General features: G+C 46.3%; 1 protein-coding gene across 4 annotated transcripts in view; it reads right to left on the bottom strand.

Moving 5' to 3' along the window:
• Positions 1-15,399, bottom strand: part of Clpb (ClpB family mitochondrial disaggregase) — a 158,536-nt gene that overhangs the window by 20,133 nt on the left and 123,004 nt on the right. For all 4 annotated transcript variants that reach the window (XM_063256559.1, XM_003463463.5, XM_005000740.4 and 1 more), the window contains 2 exons: positions 9,073-9,187; positions 127-204 (listed from right to left, as the gene is read on the bottom strand). In XM_063256559.1, coding sequence (XP_063112629.1) covers positions 127-204; positions 9,073-9,187 — 193 coding nt within the window. The remainder of the gene's footprint in view (positions 1-126; positions 205-9,072; positions 9,188-15,399) is intronic.

The following is a 15,399-nucleotide window of genomic DNA, read 5'->3' as shown; positions in this document are numbered from 1 at the left end:
ATTTGGAGGTAGCTGCTTCCAGAGCTAAGCGTTGAACTTAAGGTAGATGGTGTGACCCCTGGCCCAGCTGCTATAGGTTCACACTGGGTGCTCCCCTTCCCCACTGGCTGATGTGATCCTGATTACCTATTCCAGATGATCCCAAGAAGAGGAAGACCAGAGGGTGTTCTTCATCATACCAGCCATTCTCCTTCCTCCGGATTGCTGTGGCCAAACACACAAGACGGGGGGACAGGGAGGGAGGCAGATAAATCAATGACACAAAAGGCAGGATAATTATCACTAAGTATACAATATGTTTTACTGCTCTGCGCCCACTCAAAGTCCTCACTACCATTAGTGCTGCCTAATCTGATTAGCTGGCAAGGCCCCTAGAGATACCTAATCAGGTTAGCATGGATTTGGAAAGCTGCCCAGAGCAGATTTCGGATAAAGTTTTCCAGGATGAGCACTCAGCGTTGCCAGGGAAACTGAAAGGCGGGTGGATGGTGAATGGAGGTGAAGGGGGTGGGGATCGGTGAAGGAGATTTAGAGAGGAACTTCAGTTTTTAATGGTTACCCCTCTATTCATCTATGCAAATGGGATAGGCAGAAGCCCTTGGCAGTTGGGGATCTGAGGTGTGAGCTCTGGGGTGCTTCCCATTTGAGGAAACCAAGGTCTGGTCTACTGTCTGGACTAGGAAATGGAAACACCGCCAAAACTTTTTTTGGAAGCCAACAGAGGGTGGTGTGGAGCTTGCAGCACAGAAGGGGTAAGCCAGTGGTTAGCATCTCTGCTAACCAAAGCCTCCAGTGGGGGCGGGGTGGGGTGGGGCTGGGAAGCAGAATGGGTCTGTGTTAGTTCCCTTTGGGGCTTAACTCTGCCAGAGCAAGGCATGACTTCTTCAAGAGGAAGTATATGATCAAGAGCCATGTATTTGAGGCAAGGACACTGGGAGAAGCGGGCTCAGAAATGCCATTCAAGTATAAGAATAGGGAAGGAAGCAAGAATCACTTATTACACACATTGTATGCTAGACACAAGTAGAAAAATCTACCAACAACATATTTACTCAAGACCCACAAACACCCCAAGGGGAAAATATTCTCAACTCCCTTCTACTAAGAGAGATTTGCTTAAGTCACAAAACTAGAAGATAGTAGAGTTGTTTTCTCTAAAGCTGTCTTTTTAAAACTCACATATGGCTGGTTTAAAAAATTTGTATCAATTTGGGTTGCATTAATGGAAACATGGCAGTCAGGAGCAGGACAAGGACAGAGCACTGTGCAATGTCAAAGTCTATCTGCAGATAGAAGAGCATGTCTGCTGTGGTCCCCAGAGTATTGGGCAAAATTAGCAAAGGGACATATGTCAGAGGAGAAGGTCTGGAAACTTAGTCAATAAAGAGAGACTGACAGTCTTAGGACTAAGCCTCAGCGTTACCAGTCTTGAGGGAATTGTAGCAGGGTTTCAAAGCAGCTGCAGAGGTCAGGGAAGACTCAGTGGGAGTGGCAGGACTAATGTTGGGTCATGAAGGTGGGGCAGGATTTGGAGAGGTAGTAAGCATGACAGAGGCAGAGTGGTGGTGAGTAGGATCAGATTATGAGAGTCTAGATGACCTGTCTTAGTTCAGTCCCATGCTTGTGGTCTTTTTCACTTCTGTCTCTTATGCTACCTTAATGTACTTTCTGTTTCTGGCCTTAGTATCAACAGATGGAAACTGCAATCTCTCAGATGGTAGACTAGTCACTTTTGCCTGACCAGGAGATGCTCCCTGAAAACCCTGAAAGAGGCTTGGGAAAATATTCAGCCCAACCACTCTCTTGGGCAAGGGTATAGATCTCCAACTAGTCCAGTTCTCTGGAAGGGTTAGTAATGAGGGAAACTCACAGACCTCTTAGGTATCTGAACATGAGAGATGAAGCAGAAGATGGCCACACCTGGTTGATGGACAGTCCCTGGTGTCCCAACAGAAACAGGGACTTCAAGGTGAGGATATCTGGAGGAAGTGGATGAACTAAAATGGTGCACACAAGACTTCCATGGATACTTTGTGCACACATGTGTGTTTTGTGTGTTGGAGGAGGGCTGCAAAAGAGGTGACCTGAAAGGAGCCACATTCTTAGCTAAATCAAGAACTTGGGTTGGGAAGAGGTAGAGTATGAACTGGGTTCATGTTTCATAGGAAGGGAGTATTACACAGGCAACACTAGAAAGGTATCACGTACATGAGGTTCTGCTTGACTTTTCTTTCAGGATGGCATCCCTGCCCTTTGAGAGCTGCACACTGCTGGGCTGTGCAGTACTAAAAACACCATGGAGAATGGAGAATTGAATTATGCTGGGGCCATCTTTCCTCCCTTCTTTTCTAATAATGCACCTGGGAGAGAGCTCTTTATAATGCCAGGCAGACTCTACTGCACAGCTGTCCCTGGTCAATTCTGTCAGACCCAGGGCATGAGTCTGGGGTGGGCTTGATCGGGGGCCCCCATGAAACAGGCGAAATGCCAACCATTAAACAATTACAACTCTGGATATTTCTAATAATATCTTAAGAGAAAAACAGCCAAGCAGATGGAGTCCGACAGAATGAAAAATAGAAGCAGCCAGGAAGGTCTGGGGAAGGCGAGCCCCAGGGTGTATGTTGATGGGTGGCTGAGGACCAAGTTGAGGAGCCTAGATGGTCAGGGGACTGACAGACATTTGGATGTGGCCCTAAGTGTTGGTGCCTTCACGGTAGACGAGCAAATGAGCAACTTACTCTGCCAGCCCTTAAAAACTTCTGTAGACATAATTTCACACCAACCTCATGACCACCTGAGGCAAGTAGGAGAGAGAACTTAATTCTCATTTTATAGATGAGAAAATAAGTACAGAGAAGTTAAGAAACCTGTTCATGGTTACACAGACCCTGTGTATGGTCACGAAGACCCTGGGCTTTAACCCTGCTCTTGCTGACTCCGGTACCTCAACTGGTGTTTCAGGGAATGTAAAGGAGGGAGGGAGCTCCCCTCCTCTGGCCTTCTACTGCCCAGCACCTCCTCACACATTTGGCTTGCCAGAAAAATGTTTCCTCTGTAGTCTTCCAATCCAGCTTACTCAGCCATTCAACATATGGCCTCAAGGTACCCCTGTTCTCACCGCTGCCCTTGGGCTTGAGATATTGTCAGGCCTTCTGGATGGGCAGCTTAGTGCCTCTGCCTCCCACATGCTGTGCCTTTCCTGGTCACATCTCTTGTTGTTAGACCACCTGAAGTCACCGCAACAACTCTTTACAATCAATTCTGTAACACATCTACCCCATTAAATTCACAGGTCTGAATTTTCCGATGTGTGGAGAGCACTTACCGAGTGGTATGGTGGAGAGCGTAGGAGTTACTGCAGCTCACTCAGGGTCCTGCCTCTGTTACCTGCTAGTTGACTGACTTTGAGTGAAACACCTATTTAATTTCTTTCTTCCTTTTTTTTGAGACAGAGTCTCTCTGTGTAGTTCAACTGGCCTTGAATTCACTATGTAGCGTATGCTGGCCTTGAACTCATAGTGATCCTCTTGCACCAGCCTCCCAAGTGCTGGAATTACAGATACGCATCACCATACCTGGCTCCAAAACACCTATTTCTTTAAGCCTCAGTGCTGGGCAACAGGCAAAATACTGTATTTGCTCCATATGAAGATGAAGTGAATTAATATTTACAAAGACATATTGTAAACTGCAAAGAGTAGAATAACAACATGAATAAGCTGGGTACATATGGTGTGTACCTACATCCCAGAACTTTGGAAGGCTGAAGATCATTGGATTTCATTAGTTTGAGATTAGTCTGGGCAACAGAGTAAGACCTCCTCTCAAACAAATGAGACAAAAAACAGAACAAAACACAAAAAATCAAAACCAGTAGAAGTACAAATAGTGGAAGTCAAACAGAACAAAACACAAAAAATCAAAACCAGTAGAAGTACAAATAGTAGCAATAGCAGCAGTCATTAGTTTGATATTTTATAGATATCTTTTTCATCCTGATAGCAATCCTTAGAAGTAGGTATTATCTCCACTCTACACAGGATGTAACGGCCTCACGAAGAGGGCACTGTAGGGATTTCATCTAACTGTGCCCTCATATCAAAGGGGAGACCATGCCCCCAATCACACTGTGTTCCATCAGAGCAGGTGTTGGGCCTTCAATTCCTGGGGGTCCTGAGACTAGCCCAACACTGGTTTAAGTTGGCTGCCTACATGGATTGAGCCTTGGTCTTTCTGGAATTAGGAGGAGGAAGAAGACAAGATTTTTGAACTCGCATTTTATGGAGGAGAGTATGGTCTGGACCCAAGAGTCTCTCAGCATTCCCAGTGGTTTCTACGCCCCTCTGAATTCTCTCTTGGGAGCCTTATATGAGTGTTCAGCCAACATGCCAGGTACTGGGATGTCACAGGGTGGTCTAGAACCAGTTGTATGCTTAGGAGGGAAATACTGCTATGAAAATGGTAGGTTCTAAATGAGTGGGAGAAGTACAGGAGACCTCTCTGAGCATGTCTGACATCTGTGCTTAAAGGATGAGGATGAACTTGCCATGCCGTTGGGAGTTATAAAACAGCAAAGAGGAAAGAGCTGCCTCTTTCTCCCACCCCAGCCCTTGCCCCCATCCATCTCAAGGTTCTGGGCAGTCTGGGTGGCTGATTTATCCTTCTTGGTAAGTTCTAATGACCAGGTATGGAAGGTTTTTAAACTTCACCTGAAACACACTGTTCCATATTGTACCATTTCCCAGCCTTTCAGAGGGACTCTCATGGTTGAGTTATCTCAGAGTCTGTCAGCTGTGTCAAAATTGGCTCAGACTTCATTTACCTGAATTCAACAACCACACTTATGCAACTCAGGAAACAGCTGATTCAAGGCAGTCCCTGACCTCTGAAGGAAAAAGACATACAAACACAACAGACATCATGTGGCAGGATGGTGACAAAGGTGTCCAAACAAAGTCCAGAGAGAGGACCCTGAAACCAGAGAGGAATAGGGTGGGGGCAGGGAGCCTGGTGAAGCCTATGTCTTGAGTATTGGCAGGGAAGTCTAGGCAATGAGAATAGTAAAGCACAGGCAGGGACCTTGAAGTGATATGGAGTGGAGCTACAAGCAGTTCCAGTTGTCTCTCACATCAGGCACCTGTCCTCATAGAAAGGCCTGAAAGGCAGGGGCTTAGAAAAGATCATACTTTTACATTAGCCAATGAGAGACAGGATGGTGCACCCCAGAGTGCCACATGATGCTGAGATTCTGCACATGGGCCAGACTGTAGTTGAAAAGGGCACTTGAAGGGGCAGAGTTTGTCCAAGGGAGTGCAGACACTTCAGAGGGACCTCTGGGACAGGCAGAACGGTTGTCAGGCACAGGTTTGTGGCCTAAAAAAGCTCTGAGGAGCTTCTGGCCACTCTGGTCATGCCAGATGTGTGCATGCTGATTTGCTGCCCAGGGAAAGTTACTTATAACTGGTCTGGGGAATGGGTCATCCTTCCAGCCACTGACCTAGGGGTCAAAGATCAGTTAATATGGTTGTAATTAAGGCTCTTGCTTAAGTCCTGTTCCCAGCATGCACGTGAGCTAGTAGAAGGCTGGTGTACAGCTTCTCTCTTCACAGTACATCATAGAGCTTGGACAAGAGGCTGTGCCACAGAAATACATTTCTGTGCATTCAACTACTTTTGAGCACAGTGCTGTTCCAGGAAGTGGACACAAACAAGCTGCTGATCACTGCACCTGAACTGAGTTAGCCTAGGGAGAAAGCAGCTAGTGTGTGGGAGATGGGCTGGACTGGGGTGGGAGGGTCAGAGAAGGAGGAACCATAGACTGTGAGGGAGCAGTGACAAATGCACATGGCAGATATGCTCACTGCGTGCACAGAAGCAGAAGCAGGTACTGTGGCTGCTGTGTGTAGTGCCAAGCAGGGGGCAGTGGTAGCAGCAGTGAATCTTGCACACCACAATATGGTAGTAAGGGACACTCAAATGTTTTCAGCAGGGGAGTGACACTGTTTGGTTTGTGTTTTCCACAGATCACTCTATCCAGCAAGGAGATCTAATTCCAGGGGAAGGAAGGGAGGCAGGGAAACCACTGAGGAGACTACAGCCATGGTTCAGATATCCTGAACTAAGGCAGTGGTATCAGGAACATGGATTGAGAGCCATTTGAGCGGTAGAATGACAGAACTTGATATTTGGGCTGTAAGGGATAAGGGGAAGAGGCCAAAGAATTTCTAAATTTCTCTTTAGGAAACCAATGAATGGTCCAGTTCTCAGTGTGCTCAACAGACAGCTAGTTGCCTCCTGGAGGCAGTTCCAGGAGGTCTGCCCGACGGCGTGGGCATCCTCCCCCCATCACAAACCATATTCCAGATTCTGGAAGGAGAGCCTCACCTCCATGCCAAGGCTCTAGTCTGCAGAGTGCAGGTTGGCCCTGCTTTGGCTCTGATGACCCTGGAAGACCAGAGAGGACATCAGGGCCTGGTGCTTTATCTCCTCCATTTGTAAGGCAGTAACTGTGCACCAGCCTTCCTAGAGGCCCTGCAGCTGGGGATCACACTGATAAATTCACTGTATTACTTTGCACAAATCAATATCCCAGCACTTACCAGGGGTTGATGTGACCGAAATTGGTTTCAGCCAATTCGTGAGGGTAATAAATGGCCATTTATCAAATCAATTCATTCTGCGGCACTTTTCTGGCTGCCCATGATCATGGTACCCATGGGGTGCCAGGCCTCAGCCAGCCAGTCCCTAGCACGCATGTGACACTAGCCTAGAGGACTCACACAGGCCAGGCCTAGCCTCTTGATGTGCCGCACTCTCCTATACCTGCTTCAGCTATGAAGTGTTGAGGTCCAGAGTGCTGCCTGCCCACAAGTTGTGACCCAGTGAATGTCTCAGGCTTTGCCTGCCTTCATAGCACAACAACACGCTACTTATTCTTTCCTACCAGAGAGTTCTGGGAACTGGTCACAGGAAATGAATGTGGTTTGGAATATTAGCAGTGGGCTTCAAACTTCAGGGCTTCTCAGCAAGACAGGTGCATAGTTACCCTTTTACAGCTGGAGGCAAAACACCAACCGTGCACAACTCTGATCCTAATTTGTACGGTAGTGATCACGAAACTATGGTATGCATGTTGCAACAGGCTGTAGGTATCCCTGAAAGCTCTAAAAGGTTCACCATCACTGTCCAAGGGTTTTTAAAGCCACAGGAGGTCCAACCTACATATCATAGGACAAAGCACAGGGCTTTCTGGATGTCCACTTTACTGCTGACCTGAGGCAGAGTCCAAGGACGGAAGGGGAACTACAGGTGGGAGGAGGAGTCACTGTGCATGTGCATTCTGAGGGTTTTGGAGGTGGTGTGAATTATCCACTCTTGCTCTGGCCCAAGAGCAAGGAAAGACAAGATGGGTGATACATCAGCGGTCAATGTGGGGACAGGGAAGAGGCAGGCTGTGGGACTCAGTCCTAGGTAAGAAAAAAAATCAGCTGTGGAGTTGACTTCAAGAACCTGGGGCCTACCTCAAGACGGAACATTGTGAGAACAGGGACTAGTCACTGCTATATAGCACAGACAGGAACAGACACATGCTTTAGGGTCACATGGACTTAAAACTTACACCCACCACATGAGTGAGGGAACTTTGAGGCCAGCTGCACAGTGAGAAAGTGGTGGGCTGAGCCTGGTCTAATTCTATAGCAATGTCTCTACTTCTGGCGAGCTTCACAGTTTGTGGGCTGAGGAGCAGGTAACAAGTGCCATCGGAGGCCTGCTGGGGAAGGTGTGTATGAAGCTGGGAGAATTGTGAGGGCAGCCCAGTGATGTGAGACTCCATTCAGGTTATCGGTTTCTTATGCTGGGCTACTTTCTTCAGCCCATGAGAGCAGCACCCAGAGCCTGCCTTCCCTCTATCTTGGATACAACTTTGTCAAAGGAGTTGGGGTTTTCATCTCTAAGGTGGCAGGTGGGGATGGATATTTGTATCCAAACCCCAAAGGGCAGCTTAGTGTGGTCTGGGCTTGTGTGTTCACATCCTGCTCAGCTCCTGTGTGCGCCAGCCACCTTCTGACCTTTATCTGGGGAGGCAGCTCTAAAGTCTCTGGGCCTCTTCCCTCTGCTGATGGGGTCAGCCCTGTAATGAGGGACTCATGAGGGAGCAGTGAGCCTTGCCGGTGTGTGAGAATGATGGGGATCAGGCTGGGCCTGGAACATCACAGGGTGACTTTCACCAATCTTCACTTTCTCTTAGGGTTGATAATGCAGCCCCAGTGTCCTAGAGGGCGGCCTAGACTTCAGGATAGTGGCTCCTATTCTCAGTGAGCAGAACCCAGTGAGTTTTTAGTAGTCACGTGGCTTGATCTAGCAGGACTACAGAGAAGAATAAGCCCATGTCAGTGACCTGCCAAGACATCTCTGGGCAGTGGGTTTTAAGTTCCAGCCAAGTGTCAGACTGTCCAAAAAGCTTGTTTAAAACACAGATCCCTGGGGACGACTTCTTTGCTTCAGTTTGGCATAAGGTCCCCCCCGCAACCACTCTCAGCAGAACATAGCTGAACACATCTGTCAAGGGGACTTTGCTGGTACAATTAGGGTCACCAGATTACAGGTTACACACTTTGGCTTCCAGGGGCCAAAGGATGGGAATAAGAGTTTCACAGGTGAGGAAGAAGGCATGCCATGCTTTGGAATGTTCTCTGTAAGACTGCGCCAACTGAAGAGACAAGACAACCTAGTGCTAGCTCAGCTGCCATGTTAGTGGTAATGGGACAAGCTCCCACCTCTCTTTGGGTCTTATGTGTCCCACCTTAAAAGCCGGGCATGGGAACAGTGGACCACACAAAGGTGAGTGTCAAATCTAAGCAATCTAGGACAAATTATTTAAGTGTATGCTTTAGCTTCCTCATCTAAAATGGGGTTTTTATTTAAATGACAAAAATGCAAAGAAGTTATGAAAATGCCTGGCTAGAGATACTACTCAATACATCTTAACTTTTATTATTAACCACACCTCACCACAGCACAAGTGCCCTATCCTGTCTGGCACTCGAGAGTGTCCCGCGTGGTACTCACCGGCACCCACGGTGGTGATGGCATTCTCCTGGCCAATGATGTGCTCCCTCAGTCGCTGCTCCAGGGGGAAGCGGCGCCGTTCCTCAGCCTCACGCTTCCGCTGCTTCTCCTGGTACTGCAGGGAGAGGGGGAATGTGGTTCAGAGAGCTGGGCTCAGAAGGACCCTGCTTTCATTCTATTCCCTAACTCAGGAAAAAACAGGTGTGGGGGCTGGTGGGGGGTGGTCTGGGTCCCATTCACAGCTCTGGCTCATGACCACTAGGCTGATTGCTCTTCCCACTCTCCCTTCACTTATCCTGGTATTTCTGCAAGGAAAAGAGCCAGACCTCTCCAGGGAGCTCCAAGTCAGAACCTGCACACAAATGCTCTTCAAGTGGAACCAACCACTTTCCTTGTGGCTTCAGAATATAAATGTTTACTGCTAGGACTGTACCTGTCACTGAAAAAACTACTTGAAAATGAGTTTGTTGAATGTTTGTGACTCTTATCTCTGACTCACTTTTAAGCTCCCTGAGGGCAGACATTCATTTCTATTTCCAGTATGGTCCTGGTACAGTGGCAGTATCTGGTGCATGTTTGTAAAACTGAATGTGATCACAGAGACAAAGTGAGAGAATTTATAGCTAGATGGAGTGGTACACAAGTGCAGTGATGAGAAACACATGTAAGGGTGAGACGCTGTGGGCCTTTCTGGAAAACAGCTTAAAGCTGTCTGGCAACTGGGCAGAGAAGCGTCAGGGAATGGGCTGGATAGGAGAGTATTGATGAAGAGGAAGGAAGTGATCTTGGAGTGGAAAGGAAACGCCAAGTCTTTAGAAGGCCCTTTTCCCAAAGACCCTATGACAGTGACATCTTTCTAGAAAGAGAGCTGTCAAGGTAAGTCCCCATCACAAAAGTTGCAATTGCAAATTGCTCTTGTGGGCAGAGTGGATGAAAAATACTTGCTGCTTGGGCAGTGTTTTCCTGTTATGGTAGTGACCTTGACAGAAGTTAAAAAAAATAAATTGCAAACAATCCAATTTTGGTTGTTGCTATCAGTCTGTAGCTGAAAGCTCACGTCAGTCCTGGGGTTTCATATGGAGCAATAATTCGGCGCCGATCCCAGTGGAACGACGCTTGCCGGCTGGAATCCAGAGTGTCACGGTGCGGCTCCCTCAGGCGCCACATACATCACCTGGCTCTGCGACTGCAGCTATATATCTGCCTCCTCCTCCTCCCTGCCCACCAGCCTGCTCAGTGTTTGGGCCCACTCAGCTAGAGGGCTCTGATGATAAGAGGTACAAACCTGGCTGGGACAGCACCTGCTTGCTGAAGCAGCCTGAAGGGGAAGATGGCTTGTGAGAGTTTGTTGAGTACATGTGCTCACTTCTATCAGTGTCTCATTTAATTCGTACAGTCACCCCTGACCTGAAATTTGGCTCCTTTTTTGGCTCATGAGGCAAGTTGTGGGGCAGAAAGAATACGCTTTGCTTCAGACAGACCTGAGCTCAAACCTCACTTACCAGTTAGCTGACTTTAGGAAGCCCTTTCACCTCCCCGAATCTGTTTCCTCACTGGAGCATAGGGATAATACTCATACCTACCTTTTGGGATCCTTGTAGGATGCTGGTGAGCGGTAAATGGGATAAGATATGTAAAGCACTTAGCACAGTAAAGCTGTGTGTGTAAAGGAAGTGGTAGTCTGAGTGACTCAAATGGCTATCATGGTGCCTGGTCCCTTTGATAATGTTCTTACTTCACTGGGTTTTGACATTTGATTATGTAATATAATCTTTTTTTTGCCTCTTGAGACAGGGTCTGGTTATGTAGCTCAGGCTAGACTTGAATGCACTATGTAGCCTGCGATGGTTTTGAATTTGTAGTGATCCCAAGTGCAGGGATAACAGGCGTGTACTACCACACCTGTTTGCATTGTCTTTTTGTCTAATTTCCTTTAATTACTTGAACCACACATAGACTTCCAGATAAAAAGAAGGGTTCGTTTGGCTTAAGTGGAAGCCAGGAGCCAGTCCACCTGAGTGCCTCCTCCTCTGAAAGTGGTTTCTGAGGCTTCTCCTCTAGGAATCTAGATCTGCAGGCACAGTTCCACACTGGCTTCCGGGGAAGTGTTGACTCCCTCAGGCAGCTCATCTCTGCCCAGTTTCCCTTACAGGATGACTTCTAGGGGCTGGGGATTTAGCCTAGTGGGTTAAGTGCCTGCCTGGCAAGTGCAAGGTAGTGAGTTTGATCCTCGGTACCAAAAATAAATCAATAAAAATAAAAATAGGATGACTTCTGTCTCTAGTTACTTTGCATCCACTAGGCCTCACAGAACACAGCTTTTCCTTTTGCCTTAGGCAAGCCTAACATGACTTTTCTTTTCACTTTGTTGATTTAGGTATGGCCTTTGTAGACCCCCTTGGTCTTCTACAGGGAAAAGTTTCTACTTCCTGTGTTCTTCTTCAGTGTCTCGATTCCAGGTTGCTTTAGGATTCCTGTTCTTGAGTAAGGGGAAAGAGTCTTTGATTTCTATGGAGGTGCAAATGGAGGGATAAGTTATACCAGGTACTGACTGGTTTCTGAGAAGCTTTCTAGATGTTAGGATAAGCTCAAAATATGGCCTTAACCTAATCCTGATTCTCATAAGCCTGGAGTTCCAAATACTTACATCTATTCAGAAAAATCTCTGAAATAGATCAGAATTCTTGATAAAAATGTATAGGTTACTCGGATTAACTTGGGCCAAAGGTTATGCTTCATGCTCTTTTAGAGTCTGTACTAAAAAGTAAGTGAATGAGTGCTTGGTTTGTGTATATTCTACCTACAGGTCAGAGAAAGGATGAGAAGAGCTTGTTAAGCTCCAGAAATGTAGGCCAATGTTCATGGTTCTCTGAGGAGACAGGCAGGAAGGCAAGAGGAATGAGTTCAAGGCTCTGCTTTAGTGGGATTCGAGTTACCTAGAGAGTAAAGAAGGGTAAGTACCCAGTCTTCAGAAACAGGCAGTGGAATGAGAGGCACTGTGAAGGGGCCACCAGGAGAGCAAGAGTGGGAGTGATCATCCTCTTAATAAAAGCCATGTACAATTAACTTCAGAGGCTCTCACCTGGAGCTGGCAGCAACCAGCTCCCCATGCTGCATCTTGGCTGGATAATCACCGCCACTGGTTTCTATCAGTCTTGATTTAACATGGCACCCCTCCTGGCTGTGAGTGCATTTACAGGAAAGGGCTGGGAGGCTGAGGTGAAGCCTAGCTGGGCTTGCTCCACTCAGAAATGAGTGGCTGGGCTGACTGGCTCTGCGAGGAGGGTTTCGGGGACAAGGGGTGTGACAGGCATCCTGACTGTGGTGGTCTCTTAGGGGACAGGTCTGACAATGAAGCTGGCAGTGAGAGGGCAGCTTTCTGCCAGGGGTGTGGATGGGGTGGGTAGGCAGAATTTGACCTGGGTGAGAATGGACTGAGGAGGGAAAAAAAGAGAGATCAACGTGCAATTTGCCTCTCGTGGGAGGTCAGGTCCACAGAGTCAACTTGTTACTCACAGAAAGACTCAGATATGCCTTGTATTCCTGACTCTCTGTTTTGCACTAACTCCTGTTATAATCAGGGCTTCCTTAGGGTTTTTCTTCTAAGGGAGGTCAATAAAGAGGACCAGAGGGTAACAATGAGACTAGGGTAGAGTAGGGGACAATAACAAGAGGATTCTAAGAAGTCAAACAGAGAAGTCTGGGGGTGGGGTGCAGAGCAGATGGGAACAAGAGACTAGGGGATGAGAAAGTTTCTAGTCCACAAATATGCATCACTGTAGAGGAAGGCTGGACACAAAGCAGGTGTCAACCACATCAGAGTTGGTAACCACCATGTCAGCATCCTGGATTACATTTTCCTTTCTTCTAGTCCTTCCTTCCTTTTGTTTTTAAAAGTCATTTTGTTTGTTTGTTTTGGTTATTTTTGAAGTAGGGCCAAACTATGCAGTTCAGGCTGGCCTTGATTTCACAATGATCCTCTTGCCTGAGCCTCTTGAATTCTGGGATTACAGATATGTGCTACCACACTTGGCTCCAAAAATGCTATTTCTGACATGTAAATCTGATCATGTTACACTTCTGCAAATAGCTAGGTTGATCTAGAGACAAGATCTTGGTGAGAAAAGGTTAAGAGGGGCATAGAGTGGCTAGAGTGAGAAAAAGTTTACATTCTTCTCAGTGCATCATATGAGGAGCATGTAATTTGATTTATTCCATAACTGGTGATATTAACTTTGATCAGCTGGCTAAGCAATGTCTGCCAGGTTTATCCACTATACTTTTTCACTTTGCAATTAGTAAGTATTTTGTAGGGAGAGACATTGATACTACATCATCATCCTAATAACCTGTCAAACTTCCGTTGATAGGCTTGGCCTGATCTGAAATTAATGTTTTAACCTTTACAGACCTAAACAATTAATAGTACCATATTTTCACTGTAGAGATTAAGCAAATTCAGTCAGAGTTTTACTGGCAGCAATTGAGAGATACAGAACCCTAACCCTCAGCCTGAGTGTGAGGATGGTACTTTTTACCCGGAGATAATAAGACCTGTAGCCCACCGTCAGGAGTTCAATGTTATTCAGCAAGATGAGATTTTAAAACACAAATTCCCATCCCTATTTCTGGTAAAGGGTACCTAATGAATTTATTGGAAATAAACACCAGAGGGTGTTCTTGTCAGGAATATACAATCTGGGTTGCATCATAAGGAAACATTAGATAAAGCCAAGCTGAGGGACATTTTATAAAACAATGAACCTGTACTTGTTAAAATGTCAAGGTCATGAAAGACAACGAACAAGCAGGAGGCCATTCCACATTAAAGGAGCCTCGAGACATGACTATTGAGTGCAACTGGGGATCTGGGGTTTTCTTGTAAGAAAACTTACCAGGACAGCTGTTAAACTATGAATAATAGTTACAGATTATTTAATAGCAAGATTAGTGTCCTGATTTTGATGACTGTACTAAGGTTACATAAGAAAACATGAGTTGGAGATATAGGTCAGTGATACAGCACATCTTAGCATGTATGTGGCCCTGGTTTCAATCCAAAGCACTACCCCCTCACCCAAAAAAAAGAAAGTCCTGAAAATACACACAAATATTTAGGGGTAAAAAATCACCTTGTGCATAACTGCTTTTTAAATGAAAAATTACATATATATTACATATATACATGTTGAAAATATACGTAGTAAATGTGATAAAATGTTAACAGTTGGGGATCTGGGTGAAGAGTTTCAAAGAATTCATTGTATTATTTCTAAAATTATGCAAAAGTAAATAAAATATGCATAATGCTTTCCTTTGGGTTACGGTAGTGACTGAAACAGTATGAAAGGGCATTGCGTGTTTATAATAGTCTTTATTTCTTGATCAGATGTGTTTGCTTTGTGAAAACACAAGCTATGTATTTCTTATATATCTACCTTATATAAGTGTATTTCAACAAAAATACTTTAACGAGTTAGAAAAAAAAGTAAAAGCTCCTTCCAACAGCACTGAGCACGACGTCTAGCCCACACTAAGCCACCAGGCCAAGCACGTGGCCAGCAGGCACGGGCACCGAGATAAACAGCAGGAAACACAGGGAACAGGCCGAGTGAGGCAGGGCAGGAAAAACATTACCCCCTGGCCCTCCTCTGGACCCCACCTGTTCTCTCTTAGGGCTCTGATGGGAGCACCCAGGCTCTGAGCCTGATGAAGGCCCAGGGGAATGTCACTTCCCCAGCTACCCCTGAAGCGAATGAGGAAATATAGATAGGAAATGTGCTTGCTTGTGATCCTGTCACTGGGATATGCAAATAAAATATATAGGATAGGCCTATCTGCCTAATATTCCTGCCAATTCATTCTCTGGGTGTGATTAAAACGAGCAATAAATTTCTGGTGAGTCTCGGTGGAGTGAGGATCGGGAGAACAGATGCTTGGGCTGGCACACACATCCCCCTCAGCTGAATATTCATCATGGGAGAGCTCCCGTATTTTTGTTTTATCTGCCATCATGTGCATGGAGATATATTTCTACTTCTCTTTCATTTCTTAGTTAGGACATGAAAATGGTGTAGTGTTAAGTATTAAACGCTCTATCTACTGAAACTATTCAAAGTAAAGCCTACCAGAAGGGCTCCACATGGTTTCCTGGAGCCCACACTAACTCTGTGGGGACTGCTCCTGCTCCTAAGCACTAGTTCAGAGCTGAGAGCACTGGCCTCTCCCACCTCTGGATCTTCTCTGGGGGTCTAAGAAGGTTTTGACTCAGTACACAGCAAATAAGTGAGGAAATCCCAATGAAGGCGAAACCATTCAGGCCACTTA

This window comes from Cavia porcellus, unplaced genomic scaffold (assembly GCF_034190915.1).
Source record: "Cavia porcellus strain 051 isolate PalLab524CR breed Dunkin Hartley unplaced genomic scaffold, mCavPor4.1 scaffold_9, whole genome shotgun sequence".
Taxonomy (NCBI): domain Eukaryota; kingdom Metazoa; phylum Chordata; class Mammalia; order Rodentia; family Caviidae; genus Cavia; species Cavia porcellus.
Note: the sequence above shows the minus strand (reverse complement) of the source record. Positions and strands in the feature narration are given on the sequence as shown.